The 20342-nt window shown below is 52.4% G+C and overlaps 1 protein-coding gene across 1 annotated transcript in view; it reads right to left on the reverse strand.

The window, feature by feature from the left end:
- Positions 1–345: 345 nt before the first annotated feature.
- The window catches only part of EFL1 (elongation factor like GTPase 1), a 67845-nt gene continuing 47848 nt past the window's right edge, over positions 346–20342 (reverse strand). The window contains exons 18-20 of the mRNA XM_037053506.1: positions 15766–16739; positions 6287–6471; positions 346–663 (exon numbers count right to left, since the gene is read on the reverse strand). Coding sequence (XP_036909401.1) covers positions 475–663; positions 6287–6471; positions 15766–16739 — 1348 coding nt within the window. The 3' untranslated portion in view covers positions 346–474. The remainder of the gene's footprint in view (positions 664–6286; positions 6472–15765; positions 16740–20342) is intronic.

Below are 20342 nucleotides of genomic sequence, written 5' to 3' on the forward strand. Positions count from 1 at the left end.
ACACCCAAACCCCACGACAGGCCGCGGTGACGGTGACCTGAGCGAACAGATGAGAGGTCGCCAGTGTCCGGAGGGCGTGGTCTTCCCGGAGGGCGTGGCCTCCCCAGACGCCGCCCGCCGAGAGCTGGGACTGGATGCTTCACCCCGTGTCTCCCCCTAAGGGCAGCGGGGCCCAGACGACGGGCAGAGATGCGGCTGCTCAGTGCCGAGGACGCGGCCCACCCACACATCTCACACACAGGGGGAGATACGTCACCGCCACGCCACTTACAGTCATGCCTTCCTTGCACCAGAATCAATGACAACCTCCCGAGGACACATGTTCTCTAACATCCCTCCCCTGCCGCGTACTCGTGCGGTCGATCTTACTGACAGTGAAGGCGCAGAGATGATGCAGCAGAAACGAGTTTTCCGGGGTCGTGCCCTGGGGGAACCTTCTCCATTTATTACAAACAGAGATCCCACCAACAGTCGTCACTTGTTTTTGCTGAGGGTCCTCTGCTTCTCTGCGTGCTCCACGATCTTTTCCTCCACGTAGAGGCCCTTCCGCTTGCGCACCGCGTTCATGTACTTCCGGGCCTGGTTCTCCGAATCCGCCTTCTCCCCGAAGTGCAGGTACTCCTCCTCCGTGGTGGGCACCCAGAAGGGGTCGCTGGGGATGACCTTGTAAAAGAAGGCCACAGAACGAGCCGGGTTAGGCAGGTACACTCGCGTTTCCAGCGCCGCACCATACAGTGCGTGCTGAAGAAGCGAGGCAGCGAGCGGTCACACGTGGAGGGGGGACGACGCGTGCGATGCGTGCGGGGGAAGCCGCAGGAAGGGACTAATGGAAGCAGCCCCGACAGAGCCTGCAACGCGTGCGGTTCTTCCCTGCAGAGACGTCACGTACCACCAAGGAAGGAAGAAGCCTATTACTTTTGAATGACATAAAAGGCCCTTCGTTCAGCAGAACAGATCTGGGTTCCAGTGTCTCTCATTAAATCTGCCTCTGTGCCCAGAAAAGACCAGCACGCTAAACGCACTCTCCACTACTCTGAGCTTCACTCCAACATCCGGCGGGCGCCTGGTGAGCAGGCCCGGGTAACTGCACGCCCTCCCTGGGCCACAGGCAACAAAGCAGCCCCCTCTCCCCGGCCCCCCGGCCCCCCGGGCCCTGGGCCTCGACCCATCCACTGATCTGCAGGGAGGAGGACACATCCAGGGGAAGGTGTACCGAGAACCGTCTCTCTCTGAGGCTGCTCTTGAGGGGAAGGGGGAAGGGGGAAGGGCCGAGCCTGGGGAAGGAAAAGCAGCTGAGAAAGCATCAATCTGGAAGCCAGACTGGGTGGGGGGCTTAGCCCCCTGAGATGACAAGCACCCAAGTCCTAAAGTCCCAGGAGGAGGTGAACCTGGACTGGGACACAAACTGCCCTGAGGGCCGTCCCCAAGGGAGTGACCTCTAGGACAAGAGAGAAGAGGTGCACTTGCAGAACACACCTCTCTCTGTGAGGAGAGGAGCACCACGAAGGCTTCCGTTCGGGGAGGGAAAGCTCCAGAGCCCACTGCTCTGCCACCTCCCCGGGTCCCCACGGAGCCTGACTGGCAGGTGGGAGCAGAGCAGACAGCCTTGGGTAGCCTGGCCGCTACTCCTTCTACGGAAGCAAGCTGCCCGCAGGAAGCACGCAGCCGGCTCCATCCACTGCCATTTGGCTGAAGGGGCAGGCTGACAAGGCCCCTCGGACTCAAGGTCGTCTGAGCCCTTTCCCACAGCGCCTGCCCTCTGCAGGCCCCGCCCGAGGCCCAGGAGGTCAGCCTGCCCAACACGCCCTGGCTGGTTGGAGCTGTGGATTCCTGTCCCGAATGAGAGCCCCCTCTGGGCCCTCCGCCAGGCTCGGACGCCCTCTTCTCCTGTCACCGCGGGCCTCTGCTGTGGCTGTGCCACAGGCAGATACAAGTGTCTATTTGTTTTTGACAGCACGCATCCTTCCTGTTTGCTTGGGAGATGTATGTGGAATGAACAAACGGCTGCATGCCTGCCTTGGTTGCAGAAAGCTCTGCCTTTTATTAAAAACGGGCGTTCTCTCCCCCTTTTCCTGAGTGCCTGATACCGGCACAAGCAGACAGACTGTACACCTCCCAGAACAATCGAAAAGGCAGCAGAGCAGAGGGTGGACCAGCTCATCCGGCTGGCCCTGCACCCTGCTCAGGGGAGGTGCGGGTGCTGAGGGCTGGTGGAGCCTGGGGGCTGCTGTGGCTGGGGACAGGCGGTGTGTGAGGGCCCCTGACGCAGGGAGGGGCTGCCTGGTGCCAGACGGGACTGGACCAGACAGGCCACTTGACGGTGAAGGCCGGCGAGGCCCTGGGGGGCACTGTGTGGGGCTGCGTCCCTCTTGTCCTCCCCACCTGGCAGGCACAGAAGCCCTCTCCTCCGAGGGGGAGGGAGAGGAGGAGGAAGGCCAGGGGGACAGCCACCTGGGCGGCCGTCCACAAAGACAGGCCGTCCCATCACAGACCAGTTTTAAGCTGCTCACCGGCAGCCTCCCCCGACCAGCTGGCCAACAGGCTCAGCACAGAAATAACGCAGCTACATTTTCTCAGCGTGTCTGAGTGGCAGTGGTGAATACATGTTTAGCCCTGTTAGAAAAGTGACACACTTTATAAAAAGAAATAAACGAGGTGCTGGTTGAGAAACAGCAGACTCAGACAATCCGATTTAAGACCAGAGTCCCTGTTTCAAAGACATAAGACCCTAGGGTTTCAGAAAGGACCCAGTTTTGTCTGGGCCTCTGGCACACGCTTCCGGCGTTTGCTCCGATGGTCTCCGCATGGGCTCCAGCTGCCCAGGGGGGGTCTCCAAGACCAGCTGGAGCCCGCCTCTCCCCACGGTCCTCTGCCTGGCCCCCAGTGTGCCCTGTTTTCACCTCACGACCCCCGCATCTGTGTGGACGCCGTGAAGCCTCCTGCCTCGACACGCCAAACACACACCCGGGGCAGGGAGACAGAGCAACCCCTGACCCCATCACGCTCAGCTGGAGTCTCCTTAGTGACGTGCCCACGAGGTGACCCCGAAGGTTATCCAGGTTGTGCTACCTACAGAAAGGGCCCTGAAGGCTGCATGCGGAGCAGTTTATGGGGTTCCCTCTCCGTAACCCCACGGCCTGACTCTGATGCCTGGCTCTAATCCACTCGAAGGAAGGCACCCAAGTGCTAGCTGCGGCCCTGGGAAGGGGAGGGGAGGGGGAGGGGAGGGGAGGGGGAGGGGAGGGGAGGGGCCTAGAGGGATTTCTACCAAGATTGTGGCCACCAGCAGGTGGGAGACGCCATGTGGAAAAACCGCTGCCCCCCAGCCCGGGCGAACTCCGGCCCACCGCTCCCAGCGCTCTCACGATTGAACAGAGACCGGCGGCTGTGCCGACACGCGTGTGGAACAGCACTGGTTGGCGGTATTTTTCCCCGTGCCTGTTATTAGCTGCCCCCACCCCGCCCCCACCCTTTTCACAGAAGGGTAAGACACAGAAAGAGAAATTATGAGATTGCTGACTTCAAAGGTTTTCCTCATGGAAAATGCCTGTAATTTTATTTTCTCTATTTTTCTGAGACACTCTCTCTCAAAAGCTCTTGATTGTAAATTATATGGTATGGTAGAATACAAATGGGAAAAAGTGCCTTGGAGTGAGAAGCCAGATCTCAACAACTGTGTTATTTCTAAACCTAACTATGGGAGGGGGGACCCAAAACAGCCAAAAAATATCAGATTAATGACATTTAATTATAATGTAGTTTCAAGACTTTCAGAGACGGTGCTTTTGGGAACAGGGCCGTGGCAGGTGCCAAGGGGACGACGGAAGGGTGGCACAAGCTGCAGCCAACTTTTCTCAACTGCGTTTCTCCCTAAAGTTGTTAAGAGACTGATTTTTAGTAAAAAGTGGTCACTGAGCCAGAAACTAATTTCTTAGAATTTTACCTGTATTTACTTTTTTCATTTTGAGAGGGAAGGGAGACTGGAAAACCATTACGGTTTTTGCACGAACAAAAACTGCCTATTTGGTAAAAACCACGTGTTTTTAAACCAGACGTCCCTAAACACCCACTCCCCTTCCCTCTGGTAAAAGGTGTGTCAGGTGCACACACCAGGCCGTCCAGGCTCGGGGTGGCGGGAGCGGGAGAGGTAGGCGCGCTCTGTAAGCGGCGGAGAGCGAAGGTTTCAGAGTACAGGCACGTCACAGTCTCGGTCGCAAGCACTGAACTCTGCCTGAAAGGAGCCACGGAAAATACGTCAATGAATGGGTAAGGCTATTTTCCAGTAAATGTCATTTCCCAAAACAGGTGACGGGGAAGCCCGCTGACTCCCGATCTAGTGACGGGCCACGTTGGCCGGCCTCCGTCTCGGAAGGGGCCCGTGCCGTGCAGCGGCAGCACTGACTGGGTCTGGGCACCGGGACGAGGCAAAGTGCCCGGCCAACATCCAGTCCGAGTCCTTAAAGGGACAGGGTGTGCCCGCCTCCCACCGCTCCCCGTCCTTGCTGGCTGGAGGGCAGACGTGGCGGTGGGGGCGAGGGCCCCTCTGGACCGTTGGTGCAAGCCAAGGGCTGAGAAAGGCAGCAAGACAGGTCGAGCGGAGCTCTGCTCCCAGAACCCCAAGAGCGTCCCCATCTTCCCCGAGCCAGGCTTCTCCCACATCAAGTTCAGAGCCGAGCCTGAGACTGACTGGAACACGGCGGGGTGTTTCAGCAAACAACAGAACACGTGGGTTCAGACGCACCCCTCTCCCAGCAACGATGCCACCACCATCCCTACTGTTGGTAGAAGGGGAGTGCCACAGACCCAAACGAGAAAGCTGGTCTAGTTTCCTTATGGGAAATTACCACCCATAAGCTTGGGATGAACAAGTAATTTAAATATGTTGGAACTACTGTTTTCCGCATCATGAAATACAGCAGTGAGGGCTATTCAGATACAAACCAGTAAAACCATCAAGTTCCTAGATGTCACTGCTGCGGGTTCTGTGACACGTTAAGAACGTGACTTCCCTTCCAGGAGAACCAGTCACCACTGATCATCCCACACCCACCGACGAGAACCTGCCCAATTAAAACAAAACCTCCTCCGTCCCAAGTCAAGTTTCCTGGCACCGCCATCTTTACTTTGTCTGCTCACTTGATCTCGGCACTCCCTTTAAAGGCAAAGGTCTCTTTTCATTATTCCCACCCCCTGGACTATCTAAATCAAAACTTCATCCAAAGTGTTCTAGAGACAAAGCCCGACCTAAAGAAAGTGACAGAAGTGAACACAGCTCAGCGCTGAGCCTGAGGCTCCAACCCACAAGTGTGGCTTCCGCGGAGTTTAGGAAAGAAACCCGGGGTTACTTGAGGGAGGCCAGGTGCAAGGCCATGGTGCTGAGAGAGGCCCAAACGCCGGGGGCACTGACTCTGAGGGCCGGCAAGGAGACACCCGCACACCAGGGCAGGGTTCGGTTACACACCACAGAGCTTTGCCTCCGGGGCGGAATGCACTCAGGAAGGCTCCTCGATTTGTCAAAGTGAGCGATGAAATTAGCGTTCGAACCCAGAACTCTCCAGACACCACCACTAGCCCTCCCCGCACTCACCGAGTGTGAAGTCACTGAGACCACCTGTAAACAGTCCCAGTAAAAGCTCTGTCCTCCCAGCTTCCCAGCCCCATCCTGTCATTTAACAATTCTACTCCTGACTCCGGGCTTTGCCTCCACATGTCACCACTTCTGCGTGGGCCCCGCTGCCTCCCTCCCCCAGCCGAGCCCTGTTCCCCCTCGGCCAGCTGGGACCAGAGCAGGAAGGCTGGGTGACCTGCCTGGTCCCTCCTTATTATCCCCCGCCCCGAGTTAAAAACGACAAGTTCGCCATGCTTTCTCCTCTCCCCAGCACTGGATCGGGGAAGTTTTCATATTTAATTGCATATAAAGTTCCTCTCTAAAGGCTGGAAGTCCTTTTCCTCGGAGAAAGAGTTCCTTACATTTTCGCTTTCAAGAATGGGATGTTCTTTTTAAAATCTACAATATACCATGGGAAGGGGGAAGAAGAATGAAATATTGCATCTTAAATTTTTCACCCAATAAAGACAGTAGGGATGTGTGTGTATTCTAAGCCACATGTAATGGGCCGCTCCCGCAACCCGGAGGAATAAAGACCACCTGCTTCCTCCCCGCCCTCTGCAGGGGCGGGGCCATCGGAAGGCCAATGGCCGGGGAGTTCTGTCTGCTGCCCCTGGCGCCCCCTGCAGGCAGCACATCCGCAGAGGAGAAGGGAGGGATGGGGGGGCCCCACCTTACCTCCCAGTGGCTGAACACCAGCTGCGGGCTGGCCAGGCCGCTGGTCCTCTTCCTGATCTCGTCCGCGAAGCCGAAGCTCTCGGCCACGGGCAGCACGGCCTTGATGATGAACATGTCTGTGCCCTCCTTCATCTCCTCCTGCAGCACGCGGCCTTCTCTCTTCGACAGCACAGCGTAGACGCGACCTGCAACCCAGAGACCTCTGAGTCCGCCGAGCCACACACAGGTCGCCCGCCTCCCCTGCAACCACCTGCTGGTGTGCGGCGACTCTGCCCCCGGTGACTGCGGTTTCCAAGGGCGCGGAGGTATTCCGAGTGTGCACTTAACAAGTAACGCGTGAGAACTACAGGAAAACCAGAAACACAAGACAGCGGAAAGCGAAGTCGCCCCAAAATACATTCTCCAAAGATGATCCCCCCAACACAGCATGAGAAATGGGGCCTTCAAAGGCCCTTCTGATGCTCTTTCCCCTACGAGTATCTTCGGGTGTGAAATCCAATGAGGTACAGGTGACTGGGCTTTGTAAATAGTCAGACACTTTAGAATTATGAGACACTGGTAAAGCCAACTGGCACAACGGCATCTATACCCTAAAAATTAAAGCCACACATATGTAAGTGCTTGAGAGTTAAAAAAAAAAACCACAAACAAACCTGGCAATATTTAAGTGGCACAAGTGTAGGAGTTTTACTCCCTGCAAGCTGATGGTCTTTGGAATGGCCAGGAACCAGCACCCGATAAAGATTCCAGCCGCCAGACCTCCAGGAAGCTCTCCTGGCTAACACTACTTCGCCTCCAAACACAGCGCCTTCGCCTCGGGAGGGGGCATGCGGTGTGGGTGGCTGCCTCTGGGCGCCCAGAGAGAGGCTCCTTCCGACGAGTGAGCCCCGTGGAGAGAAACTGGAAACTGCAGACAACAGTGAGCAACTCCTGGTGGCTGGCAGAAACTCTCCTTCAAGGCTCCTTTCCACAGAACTCTCAGAAACATCCCCCTTAACTATGTAAAAGACCCATGAACACGATTTCCTTAACAAACATGCACGTGAGCCACCCAGCAGAGAGGAGAGTGTCCTCTGACCCACAGCGAGACCTGGGCTGGCTCCTCCCCCTGGTGACAGGGCGATGTGACGATGCTGTCTTCACCCGAGCACTTTTAGACTGGGCACTGCAGACTCCGGAGCCTCGGTCCCCAACTCGGGTTCCGCCTGGGTGGCGGTGGTTAGGACGACACGGGGCAACGAAGGGCAGGAAACCCCGGTGTCACAAGGACTAATGAATTAAAACTACTGATCAGCAGCACCTCTTCTGAGAACCCTCCAACCTCAGGAACCTTCCCTGGGAGCCTGACCAACAGGCTGCGTTTACGTTTAGTTTACTTCAGGGGTGCTTTATGGCCTGACTTCTCCCTGAGAGCCCTGTGCTGTTCTCCGAGCAAACTGTCCCCTCAGAGAGCCAGTTCCGGTCTCATCTGTGTGGTTTGAGGGACAGATGTCATGCGGGGACTCCTGAGGCCGTTGCTAAGTTAGGCGCTTGCTCCGCCCTCCGACCCACCATTCAGGACGACTGCGGGGCCGCTCCACCACGGAGCCCGACGGCCTCGTCCATCCAGCAGGTCTCGGAGAGAACACGTTCTCTAAGCATAGGGTGGCTCCACTCCCTCTTTCTAGACAGTCATCCCCCTGCCATTCACAGAGACATCTCAGTGACAGCACAGCGGAGCAGTGGGTTAGGAGGGGACGTCACGGCCAACAATTCTACCACGGTGGTCGTTTGAAGTCTGCCTGTATGTTTCTGAGACCGACTTCCTGCCAGGACAGCCCATTCCATCTTTATTGTTCTCATTTATTTATTTTTAAGATTTTATTTATTTATCTTTAGAGGGGAAGGGAAGGAGAGAGGGAGAGAAATATCAATGTATGGTTGCCTGTCCTGAGTCCCCTGCTGGGAACTGGCCTGCAACCCAGGCATGTGCCCTGACTGGGAATCGAACCACAATCTGGTTCGAAGGCCCGCCCTCAATCCACTGAGCCACACCAGCCAGGGCCCCGTTCCATTTTTAGATGGCGGCCCCGACTGGGACACAGTTTTTAAGCCCCAAGTCTGTTCCTCTGAAGTTTCTAACCACTAGTGCCCAGACCAGCGGTGAAGCCCCTGGACGACCACTCTCCAGCCTTCCCTCCTGCGGGCTGCACACCCCGTTCCTGTGGCACGGCCTTGCCTTCCAGCTCCACCCGGCTACTCTCCTGTTTAAACTGCTATGATGTATCTACCTCCCTCTTGGAATGTGGTCCCCAGACAGAAATCCATACTTTAGGTAGTTTGAAAATCTCTGAGAAGCAGAACAACTATTATCCTTACTGGTCATCTCTTTAGCCTACTGTAACAGCCGATGTGTGCAAGTCAGTAATCTTCATTTACTCTGCTACCTCACTCACATGAAGGAGGGTTTTAGGTGGCTCACGGACGTAATACCAAACATCAGTGTGTGCGGCCAGGGGCGGGGGGAGCAAGAGTGATGAACCGGGGAGAAGGGACCGGGAAGAGGTGGGCCGGGGGCCTCTGGCGCACCCCCTGCCTTCACGGGCCATGCCAGCAGGCCTGGATCAGTAACTGACGTTGAAACTAGATGTAATTAGTCACGTAATTTTGAGCTCTTCAGTTTTAATTCCACTAAAACTAAACGCTAAAAGTGGGGCACAGCGATGGGTCACTGAACAAAGGAAAACAACCACACACACACCTGGTTCTCAGCGGGGAGCCCCAGGCCTGGGTGCACCGCGGGACCCTCTCACCCACCACGCTATCACTGAGACCTGAACGTAGCCGTATCAGCGAGGACGTTGATCAGGCTCACGGCAGACACTGTGAGACTGCTTCCCCTGGGCATCCACGCCATCACACCTCAGTCCTCTGTCTGCGCACGTCCTCAGAGAAGGGACACTATGTGCCCCGCAAGGCACGGGGAAGAGACATCCATCAAGAAAAGTTAATCACAGAAGCTGTTTGGACACGGCCTGCTCCCTGTAAAGGCCTCCACCTGCACCCAAGGCCCGCTGGGCCCTGGTGGTAAGGTGTGACTTTGGCTCCTGGGGCCGCCAGGCCCGACGGCAGCCAGAGCACGAACTGTGCCGCAGGTAAGCCCAGGTCGGCTGCTCGCCGCCCACGGGACACACGAGGCTTCTCCACTCTGAGCTCGCCGTCTCTTCAACCCGGAACACACTCAGCCCCAGGCTCCAGCCAAATCCTCTTCACCATTTTAAGCCCGTTCGAAGACGACTTGCTCCACAAAGTGCCCTGGGATGCCCGAGATCAGAGCCACCCCTGGGTCACCTGGGCCTCGCGGGCCCCACTACGTGCAGATCCTTGTGCACGCACCCTCCCCGTCCATTACAGGCAGGTTCTACAATTCCCAGAACGAAAAGTCTGGCAATTCAAGTTTGGGGTTTCCCCCCCGAATTTAGGAAAGGAGCAGCTGCCGGCGGCCGCGTTTTCTCTGGCACCAAACAAACAGGACAGTGTGAGTTTCCGATGTGGGGATGACGGGAAGCAAATTACAGCAGGTCAAACTGATGGGGCAGGACGCGGAGATCAGGGTAAACATGACGAACGCTAAGCAGCCAAACAGAAGCATGCTTAGGAAATAAATAATAAAGGTAAAAAACAAAACATTGAACTGCTTCTACCATAAAGTGATAGGTACACAAAAGACACTCAGAAGACACTCACGCAGACAAAACGGTGAAAGAACATGGAAAACGATAGGTGAGCTTCCGAGGAGGAAGCTTTCTCATTCACCTTGTGGTTTCTGTTGCTGTCGGTAACACAACAAACAACCCGGGGGCACTTCTTATTCCCATAAACCCAGCCACGCTGCCCTCTCTCCCCTGGGCCACAGCGCAACGGGACTGCTAGACCGAGCAGGCGCGGCTGACAGGATGCAGACGGGCCTGGAGCAGACGGGAGACAAGGTGCGCTGCAGGCTGGAGGGGGAGCGCGGGCTGGCTGTCACCGCAGGCTAGCTGTGACCGTGCACACCAACCCAGCCTCATCTACAGGGTGTCGGCAAGTCCCCCCATCCAGGGACGACGTCCTCAGGGAAGAGACCGTGTTCTGCTCACGGCTGTGCGTCCTTACTTTGAAATCAGCAACTCAGAGATTCAGAAGAAGGGACGGCAGAGCCGAAGCCCACACGGAGCAGGCAGGGCCGTAAATGCTCCGACAGAATCAGGGTGACGGGGAGGAGCCAGATTCAGCCAGGCGCAAGTTTGTCCGAGCAAGTGCGGGGTCTTCCGGTTGGGTTCACCCAGCCGAGTGCCCCCGGTGAGAGAGGAGATCCTGGGAGGCAGTTCTCAGAAAACCAGTGAGGACTGACGTCACCCTAGGCTCAACAGCGGTCTCACCGGTGTGGCCCAAAGATGGCCGACCGAACACCTAGTTGCTGACCTCAAAATTGTTCTGTCCATCTAAGCCTATTCCAAGGTACCAGCACCTTCAACATCTATCCTGTTTTGAATGTAGCTCATTTCACTTTCTCATAAAATTTCTCTGGAAAACCATTATTTATTCAGTAAATTGAAGATTATTGAACTTCCTAGTTGTTTCACATCATTAAACTTTGTCGCCTTAACTCATGTCTCGGAGCAGGAATCACGATTCACACAGTGTTGGCACGCACAGCTCAATGAATTTTTTGAAGTGAATTACGAAACGCTGGTAAAATGTAAAAAGAACCCCAAGTGCAGAGTAAGAGTAGAATTTAAAAAGCAAACAGCGACACTTACTAAGAATGGCTGTACTACATTAGGGCACACACACACGGTCTAACAGTGTAAGGATTTATTCCCGTAAACACATGGAAGAACTACAGTAATCGTGACTGTTAGTACAATTTCTAACACTGCCTAACAAAAAAAGTTTCTTTTTATACCATGAAGTTATTGGCAAAGACAGTGAGAAGCAAGAATGAAAGAACTTATCAGGTTAGAGGGGACATGAAGAGAGAGGGTTCACTCCTAGTCACGTGTCAAACACAAGCCGAGCGTGAGGCCCGGTCAAGTTCACCGGAGACCGTTTTCACAGGTAAAACCAGGGACTGAACCAACTCTTCAGGAAAGTAGATCTCACCGGCAAAAAATATCATTTTTCCCATTTTCCTGAAATTTCGAGATCCCAAGAATAAAATTATTATTCCCAAGAATAAAACAATTATTATTTTTAATCCCCACATAAAATTATTTTGAGATGATTATTTTTCTACATTTCCCATTTTGACCGTAAGCAATTATATGCATTTATCGAAGGATTTCTTGTTTTCATCGTCTGTGTAGAATATGCTAAGTTCTAAAGAGACTAAGGAAACTCATTTTGCTAGATTGAGAAAAGACCTAAACTTGTCTTTATTTGCCTTGTGCCAATTGTTGGAGAATCAGAGCAACTGCCAGCAAAGTCCAAGGTCGTCTTGGAAGACCTCGGAAAACCCGGGCAGGAAGCACGAGGCCTCAGACCCACGGGGGCCCCTCACTCCTTTTTCCAGCCAAAGGAGGGGATTCGGGAAGACAAAGGGGAACACGCGGAGAGAAGCCCTGACCACTCCCATAGCTCCTGGATCCCAGAGGTTGGTCATCACCACGAGAATTCTGCAAAAGCGATGATTCTCCAGTTCAGCCAGAGAGCTTCAAACCAACTCAAAACAAAACAAAACAAAACATGGAGCCAATCTGAACACAGTTTCTCTGCGAGGCAGTGAGGGTCGCGGTCAGCTGGCCTCGGAGAAGTGCAGGAAGACGGCTGACCAGAGACGGCGACCCAGAGGCTGTTTACTGGCCAAGCCACACCCACACGTTGTCACTGCAAGGGGTCAGGGAGGCCGTGCACAATGGGTTTGTCCCTGGGCAGGGCAGGGCAGGGCAGGGCAGGGCAGGGCATGGACGGGACGTAGTTTGTTCCAGAGAGGAGAGGGCAAGGAGTCCTGAGGGCTAAGATACGCATCTTCTCCTGGCCAGTGCCAGAACCAAGTGTGACGCCAGGGGAAGAATGTCAGGATGAAGAGGAAAGCACAGGAGGCCGAGTGCGATTTCCAGGGGCCCTATGGAGGGCTGCCTGGTCGCAGTGTCCTGGGGATGATTTCTTCATAGAAACCAGAAAACAGACTCCGGGGGCTGACTCAGTAGCAGCACCTCACCAGCCTGCTGGCCATTCCAGCCTGGTAAATGCTAGCACTTGATCTTGGTTTCATGGGTTGACTCGAAAATTGTATTTTCCAAAGCAAAGGGCTCGTCCCTCTGAATGGGTAACACAGGAGACTGCAATTTGGAGAAGAAATACAAGTTCCCATTATCCCGGAAGCTCAAGGGATGAAAGGCCGCTCATGGACCTATGGGGACCCTTCAGGAAGCATCACGTCAAATGCATAAAGAGAAACAAACAAAACAGAGCAGTTTTCAGGGTAAAAAACTCTGATAAAATTCCCTTTGCAGTAACAAGAGTCTGCAACGTCAATCCTGAATGACCCTAAAGAGAGAGGAAAAGGGGGGAGAGATGCTCTCATCTAAAACGCGGCAGTCCCTCCGAAACAGACCTGCTGGGTCAAGACAGGTGCTCTGTAGCATCTTCTAACTCGTTTCAAGCGGAAACGCCCGCAGACAAGGGAGGGAGATGCCAGCTAAGGGCGGACTACCAGCAGGTCTGGGATGATGAAACCAGAACGAGCTGGGCCCACCCAGTACCAGGGCTGAAGACAGCGAAAAGGTCTTTTTTCATTACCATCAAAACAAAAAGGAGACAGACCTACAGCCTGGAGGAGCCAGAGTGACGGGAGCAGAGTTGGTGCCCAGTGCCTGTTACCTGTCCCTGCCGTCCAGCGCGGAGGGCATGTACCGCGCGGGGCAAGGACAACACACACGGAGGGGAGACCAGGGGCGGGCGCAGGAGCAGGCGCCTGCCTCCCCACGCGGCTTCGAGCCCCGGGACCAGAACTACAGCTCGGTCTTAAAAGAATTTGACCTTTTGGGAAATTGTGGGTAGCAGAATGGCTGCCAAACTATAAGCAAAAGGTACATAAGCCTTTAAAGATAAAAACACTGGATTCCATCAGTTGCAGGCAAGAACGCCGTAAATTAATTTCTTGCAGAATTTTAAAAAAACATAAAAATGTGCGTATATTTAAACGAATGTGAGGAAATCCTCTGGAGAGGACATGAACTTTGCAACACAAAATCATATCAACCTAGGCTTATTTCTTCTCATCTGGCTGGTAGGTTTATAAACAGAAAAAGATATATATATCTATATAGATAGATAGATAGATAGATATCTTCCCTTTATCAAAACATTTGATTCATTTGAAACATTTTCACAAGGACACATGAGCAAAAAGGAATCAATGTGCTAATATTACGGTTTGGGGACTTTTTTCCTTGGTATAAGAAAAACAACTTTTTTTCCCCTTTAAAACTTTATTAAAAAAACTTCCTTCACTTACTTTCATTGTCATGTTTACTATATAAAACATATAAGCTAAGAAAAAAATTCATTGTGTAGCTCCAGTTTACTCATGTATTTTGGTGGGCTACATCATTTTAATCACCAAAATCCAGATTCAGCTTTTTGGAGAACAAAATGGGATCCCGTAACTTATTAAAAAAAAAGAGCCTTGGCGGGGGTGGGGGGTGGGGGGGGCAGCTCAGTTGGTTAGCATTGTCCCCATCTGCCAAGGTTCTGGGCTGTCTCCCTGGTCTGGACACAGGCAGGAGTCAACCAATGGAAGGAAGGCGGGGAGGAGGTCCGTCCTGACTTCTCGGGAGTTAGTGACAAGACACAGTTGCTAGGCGGCACGGAAAGGAGATCTGTACCACACGCAGGCGGTGACAGTGTGCCTGTGCTCTGCGTGGGCCAGGTGACACGGGAGGTGCCGTGTCCGAATACGGCTGCTTTACTCAAGAGGGTGGCTGACCAAATAAAGTGGGTCCGAAGGACAGCAACTGTGAAAGGAAACAAAACGCTTGTTTTCGAAGTAGGTAAAGGTTTAGAGATTTCTCCGGGTCATAAATCCGGGAAACCAGTGCTCCCCTCGGGCGCAATGCTCCCCTTGGTGCAAATGCACGTGAGAGCAACGAAGGGTGGTCCAGTCGGCTGGAAACCAGGAGCCACGACCCCCCCCCTGCCCCACAGAGCAGAGCCCGTCTAACCCGGAACCGGCCTCGAGCTGCCCACCAGGGGGGTGGCTCAAGTACAAGTGCATGAGCGCCTCTCAGGGCAGGAGACTGGGGACCCGCTCTGACCTCTGCAGGGACTCAAGGGGGCCCCGGTCCCCCGATTCCAATGCCACCCCTGCCTTCTTACATGAGAAAGTTTTCGGAGAAGACGAAGAATAACACCTGGGAATGGGCTAGGCCGGTGTTCCACAAGCAAACCGCGGATCCCACCGGGGTCAACAGGTCCACTGTGCGCCAATGAGGCTGCGAAGCGCGCAGGCCAGGGGCCCCCCCTGTGGACTGGACCCCCGGCATGCACCCCTCTCTAACCTGCCACCCTTGGAACGTGGCTGCGGACGCCCAGTTCACCCCACAGGAACCTCCTGTGAGGCGAGCCCACATTTCTTTAGGAAAAAGAAATTTATCGGTTTAGATTTCTGCTTCTGAGAATACACCGAATTCTCTTACTAGAGAGAACAATGGCACACTGACTCGAAGGGCCTGGGCACCAGAGGGGACCGGCAATTGGGCGCTCCCTCACCCGGTGCTCGCTTCCCCTCCCCGCCCCATCGCCACCCAACAGCCCTGCGGTCCCAAGAGGGTGGGACAACCGCTGGGTGCCGGGCTGTGAGCCCTGCATTTGTGTTCCCAACCTCCTGCGACTTATCCTCTTCTGAACGGGTGAAGGAAAGCAGTCTCAGAAAAACACTACCTGTCAGAGTCAAAACCGCTGCTCGGTGCCAGGGCTCCATGTCTCCCCGGGTCCTGAAGGACCCTCCCCGAAGGGAGAGAAATCAGGAGAATCTGATATAATGGTTAGCGCCGAAGAAATCCCCACACGCCGTCCTTCTTCAGCAGGGGCCCAGAACCCACAGAAGCCCCTTTGTGCTGGGATGACAAGGACATCGCTGCCTCTTTGATCATTTTTAGAGTGACTCTGGTTACCCAGACTGATACGGTTATTTACCTGAGAAAAAAATGCTGCACAGGTTTAGATCGCCTATATGGAAACCTATATGGGCGGTTTACACCTCCTTTACCAGACCTTCCACTACAGAAGAGAGTCTGTTGCAAAAGATCTTTAGTCATCAAGTGTCCCCCCCCACCAGCCACCAGCGCATAAGATCTCAGTATTTAAGGCCTGTGGCTCTCAAAGACCCCAGTGCCTTAGTAAATCAGACGGCAATGGAGCTCCTGTAAAAAATAACAGCCAGCGAGACGAGGCTCCGAGCTGGGAGCGCCCCGGCTGTGCAGGGCTGTCTCGCTGCCTTCATCCCCCGTCCTTACCAAGCACATCACTGGTCGCCATGATGTCGCACGTGTACATGGCCGCCATCAGGCGCTGGGGTTTCACCTGCAGTGCGTAGCGACACGCTTCCTTCATGGTGGCGATCAGCTGTCCCGACAAGGGTCCATAGCAGTCGGGGAGGGGGCACTCCCCCTTCTGGGGAGTCCGCTTCTCCACGGGCCCGGGGTGGCCTTCTGGCAGCGCGAGGCTCCCATCGCCCCCCGGACGGGCTGCACCTTCCTCCTGCTCCGCTTTCCCCAGATCTCCATCCTGCTTCTCACTTGCTCCTTGTTCTTCGAATTTACTTAGGTCCCACTTTTCCAGAACGAAACAGACACCCATGAGAGGCTCCTCGCACATGGGGCCGGAGAGAGTGGCCAGCTGGAAGCCGCTCACGATGCTGTTCCCCACATCGCGGTACCTGCTGGCTTCTTTGGAAGCTGTGCCGGCTGGGCCGGTCCACACAGAGTTCTGGAAATCTTCGCTTCTATTTACCAGTATGTTGGGCCCACATTTTCTGGGGCCAAATGACCAGATTTGGTCAACGGCGTTCCTCCATTTTCTCCCCGTCAGGTGTTGCTCCAGTTTCCCTTTGAACTCCCAGATCTTCTCACGGGTCTTCCCGTGAACCGCCTGCGCATTCTCGCCCTCATTCAAAGACGACGTCAGTTGCTCCAGAGAGCGAATCAGGTCGCTGTTCTCTTCCAGCATCCGAGTGACTGCCTCGGGAAGGGGCATGGCCCGGACACTGAGCGTGGCTAACTTGTTGGGCGTTGTCATGGTGATCAGCCCATCGGAGTCGACCTGGATCCCCTCGGGGATTTTGCTCTGATCCTCTTTCGTCTGGTATATGACTGCGACTTTCTGCTGTTTGCCGATTTCTTCATTGACCATGTCCACTCGGGGGGGTTTCGTGATCGTTTCTCTGAATGGGATAATGGGTTCAGACACACTGATTTGAATCTTTGCAAACCTACAGGCAGATTCAAGAGAAACATAACAGAAGGTCACTACGAAAATAGTGCAAAAACTCCCACACAGAAATACTATACAAGAGAACTGATGCAAAAAACACAGAAACACAAAAATTATTCTACAGCGAGAGATAAATCGCTTGCATCTCAGATCGAAAAGGCGAATGGGAAACACACCTTCAGGGGGTTCTTTGCATGCAGCAGAATTTCACTGCTTTGTTCGTTCTCAAACTCAATAAACCGTCTATTTGGATAAGAATGTTCTGAATGCAAAATAGATGTTTTAATAAGATTTGACACATGAAGTCTGTAAAATACTGTTTACCAATTCAAAGGTCCGGAGAAAAAAGGCACAATAACTCTATCACCACACAGACCAGGAATCACAGAAGCCTGAGACATCCCGCCACACCCCAACTACGCACAGGCGCTGACGACACGGCTCACAGCCAGGGGGCCCCGTCCAGGACTCTGCCTGAGACACGTTTCTGCAGTCCGCGTACCAGTGTGCGCACCTCGGTTGAGGAGCACTTCAAATGCGGCTAGTACAGCCGGGGAAATGCATTTTTATTTTTGTTCAGTTTTAGTTGAATTTAAACAGCCACGCGGAGCTGCACGGCGTTTGAAGCGTGGCTAAGTGTGACCGAGGAACTGAATTTCTGGTTGTTTTTCAACAGCCGCATGTGCCCAGTGGCTCCGTCCTGAACCGCACAGGGGGGCCCCAAGCTCAGAAAGCCCCCCTTTCACGTGCTGTCGACTCCAGCCTCCGGCTGATTTCCCCCCGAACGAGCTGCGAGTTCTCAGAGGGTAGACCCCGAGCGCCGGGGCAGAGTGACTGCAGCGACCATGAAGCTGCTCCGTCTCTTCCTCTGGCGTCTGCCCGTGCAGTCCGCAGGACAGAGCAGCGCTGCAGTCTGGTCTGCGTGTGCCCTTGGTAATGCGGGCAAACACTGTGTATAAATGCCATATGTGGGTCTGTGTGTGTGCACATATGTACTACGTGACACTCTGGGATCTTGAAACAATACTTTTCCTTGGAAAATATTATTCAATAAAGGAAATAACAGTAAAACTTTTTGAAATGCTTTCATTTGACTCTAGATTTATTTATGCTTTTTACATTTTTGGGGGTCTAGGGCAGGTATATGCTTTATCAAATTTTATATTGAAAACTTAATAAATAATTTCCTAAAAATAATGTTACCAAAATTTATTTTAGAATGTAGAACCTGAACAGACTATAACGTGTTAAAGAAATAAAAAAATGTGGTGGAAAAAAAAGATCTCCAAGGAAGGTTCTGATTCCACCAGTGAGTTTGTTCGCTTTCAGGGATGAGCCTATTTCACATGCCATAGACAGTAAACTATACAATGTGGAGCTTCATCCAATGTATTAGTTTAAAATTACACCCTGGCTAGTGTAGCTCAGTGGATTGAGCGCGGGCCTGCGAACCAGATGATCGCAGTTCGATTCCCAGTCAGGGCACATGCCTGGGTTGCAGGCCAGTTCTCAGCAGGGGACTCACGAGAGGCAACCACACATTGATAATTCTCTCCCTCTCTCCCTTCCTTCCCCTCTAAAAAAATAAATAAAATCTTCAAAAATAAATAAATAAAATAAAATTACTTTGATGCTCAAACCTTTTTGAAAAAGACAGCATGCACAGACAAAACTTTAAGTTCAAACTTACCTAAGAATGTAGATATAAAATCCAAGATGAAATAACAATGAACAAAACAGATACGTGTTTTATTTATTTACCAACCTCTCACTATGTACGAGACACTGTGCTACTTCACATGTATTCTCTCTCCAGCTGTTGTATCACCCTTATTTTGTAAAGGAGAACCCTGGGCAAGAGGGAGTAACTTCTCCTCAAACACCTCGCAAGGAGGGAAGCTGGGATTCAAATCTAGCTGTGGCCTCACAATTCAGGTGCCTACCCGTTAAGATAGATGGAAAAATGAAACTGAATGGCATGATAAAAAAGTAAATCACAGGTTATAAAACCTGATTCGTTTTTATACAGTCTGTTAAAGTAGCAGATCGCATTAGAAACGTCAAATAATGTATGTAAGCTATGTTTAGAAATGCCAAACTAGCATTCAATAAATTTTAACATCTATCTTGATTTTTTAAAAAAAGCACTTAGAAATCTTAGGAATAGAAAAACATGTTTAAATGATCATTACTGAGAAGACACGTGTCCGTGTATGGTGAGACCGAGAGAGCCAACTACACAGCTACTGAAACTGGAAGGTGCACTCGTGTGTGACAATGCCCTTTCTTCCTTACGCGACAAGGTCTGAAAGGCCGTGAGCCGCCGGCCCCTCCAGTTTCCGCGGCTCCCCAGGAGTCTGCGGAGTGATCACTAGCGGAGTGAACCAAAGCTACGCCACACCGTGGATGGAGGGGCAGTGCGTGCACGGCTGTGCCACCGGTGAGCGCCTCAGAGCCAGGGCTCCGCCAACCCCGGCAGCACGGAGCTCGCCACCGCCTCCAAGGACACGCAGTCGGCTCCGACTACACCAGCGACTCCCGTGCTGTCCTGCCACTGTGCCCTCCCGTACTGGGTCCCACACTTGGTCCAGCCAACTCTACTGATAACGTCCCAGGTGAGTGCACGAGGGAGACCCCTCCCTACCTGGGCTCCAGGCCACCCTCTGAGCTCTGACGAGAACACTGAGCTTGACCTTGAGCTTATTCCTCCTTCGGACCAGACCCAGTGTTAAGGAAGTGGCTTTTTGAGGGAGAAGGTGTCATCACTTTCAGATACTGGAATTTTTAGGAAATGCAGTTAAACACTCCAGAATTTGTAAAAGTATCTTATTAAAGCAGTATATATTTTTTTGAAAAATTACTTTCATTGTCATCATTCAGTCTAAATTATTTTTAGGTGTTTAGATATAGGTAGTTTCTAAAAGAAGTTTACATAGAGTGGTTTCCATAATGAATTATTTTGTAAAACATTATAATGCGATGTTAAAGGCATATTTCTAGAAAATTAATTTGTCTTATTATGAAGTACAGTTTTTCTTTTTCTTGAGATTAAAAAGTACTCATGATAAAAACCATGAGATAAAAATAAAAAGTCTAAACAAAGAAACAAATAAATAATTCAACTGAAATTCATTTTAGGCTTACAGGGTATTACTTGAAATATAATTCTAAGTAACAAAAAAGTTATTTTTTAAAGAAAAGTGTTAACAGCCTAAGAAATGCAGGGTTAACACGGATTATAATTTGATAGCAAAGAATGTGAAGAGAAAATAATTTAGTTCTAAGACCCTGCCCCCCAAATAATAAAATTATTTTATTATTTTTTAAAAAAACTTCGGAGAATGAGTTATTATTTTAAAATACACTATACATTATAGTGTATTAAAATACACAATCGGCATTATTACCTAACCAACATGAGAACCTTCCAAAACACCAAGAAAACGGAAACGACCGCGGAACAGATGCAGCGTCTGCCGTCCGGCTCTGTGCCGACCGAGGCCCCAAAGGCCTCGTCTAAAGGTGTCTAAAGGCGGCGCAGCCTCGACACTGTTCTCACTGAGGCCCAGAAACGAGGACATGTCCAGCCTGCAGGACCGTC

Source organism: Sturnira hondurensis, unplaced genomic scaffold (genome assembly GCF_014824575.4).
Source record: "Sturnira hondurensis isolate 20B ecotype Veracruz unplaced genomic scaffold, ASM1482457v3 Scaffold0007865, whole genome shotgun sequence".
In the NCBI taxonomy this organism is placed as follows: Eukaryota; Metazoa; Chordata; class Mammalia; order Chiroptera; family Phyllostomidae; genus Sturnira; species Sturnira hondurensis.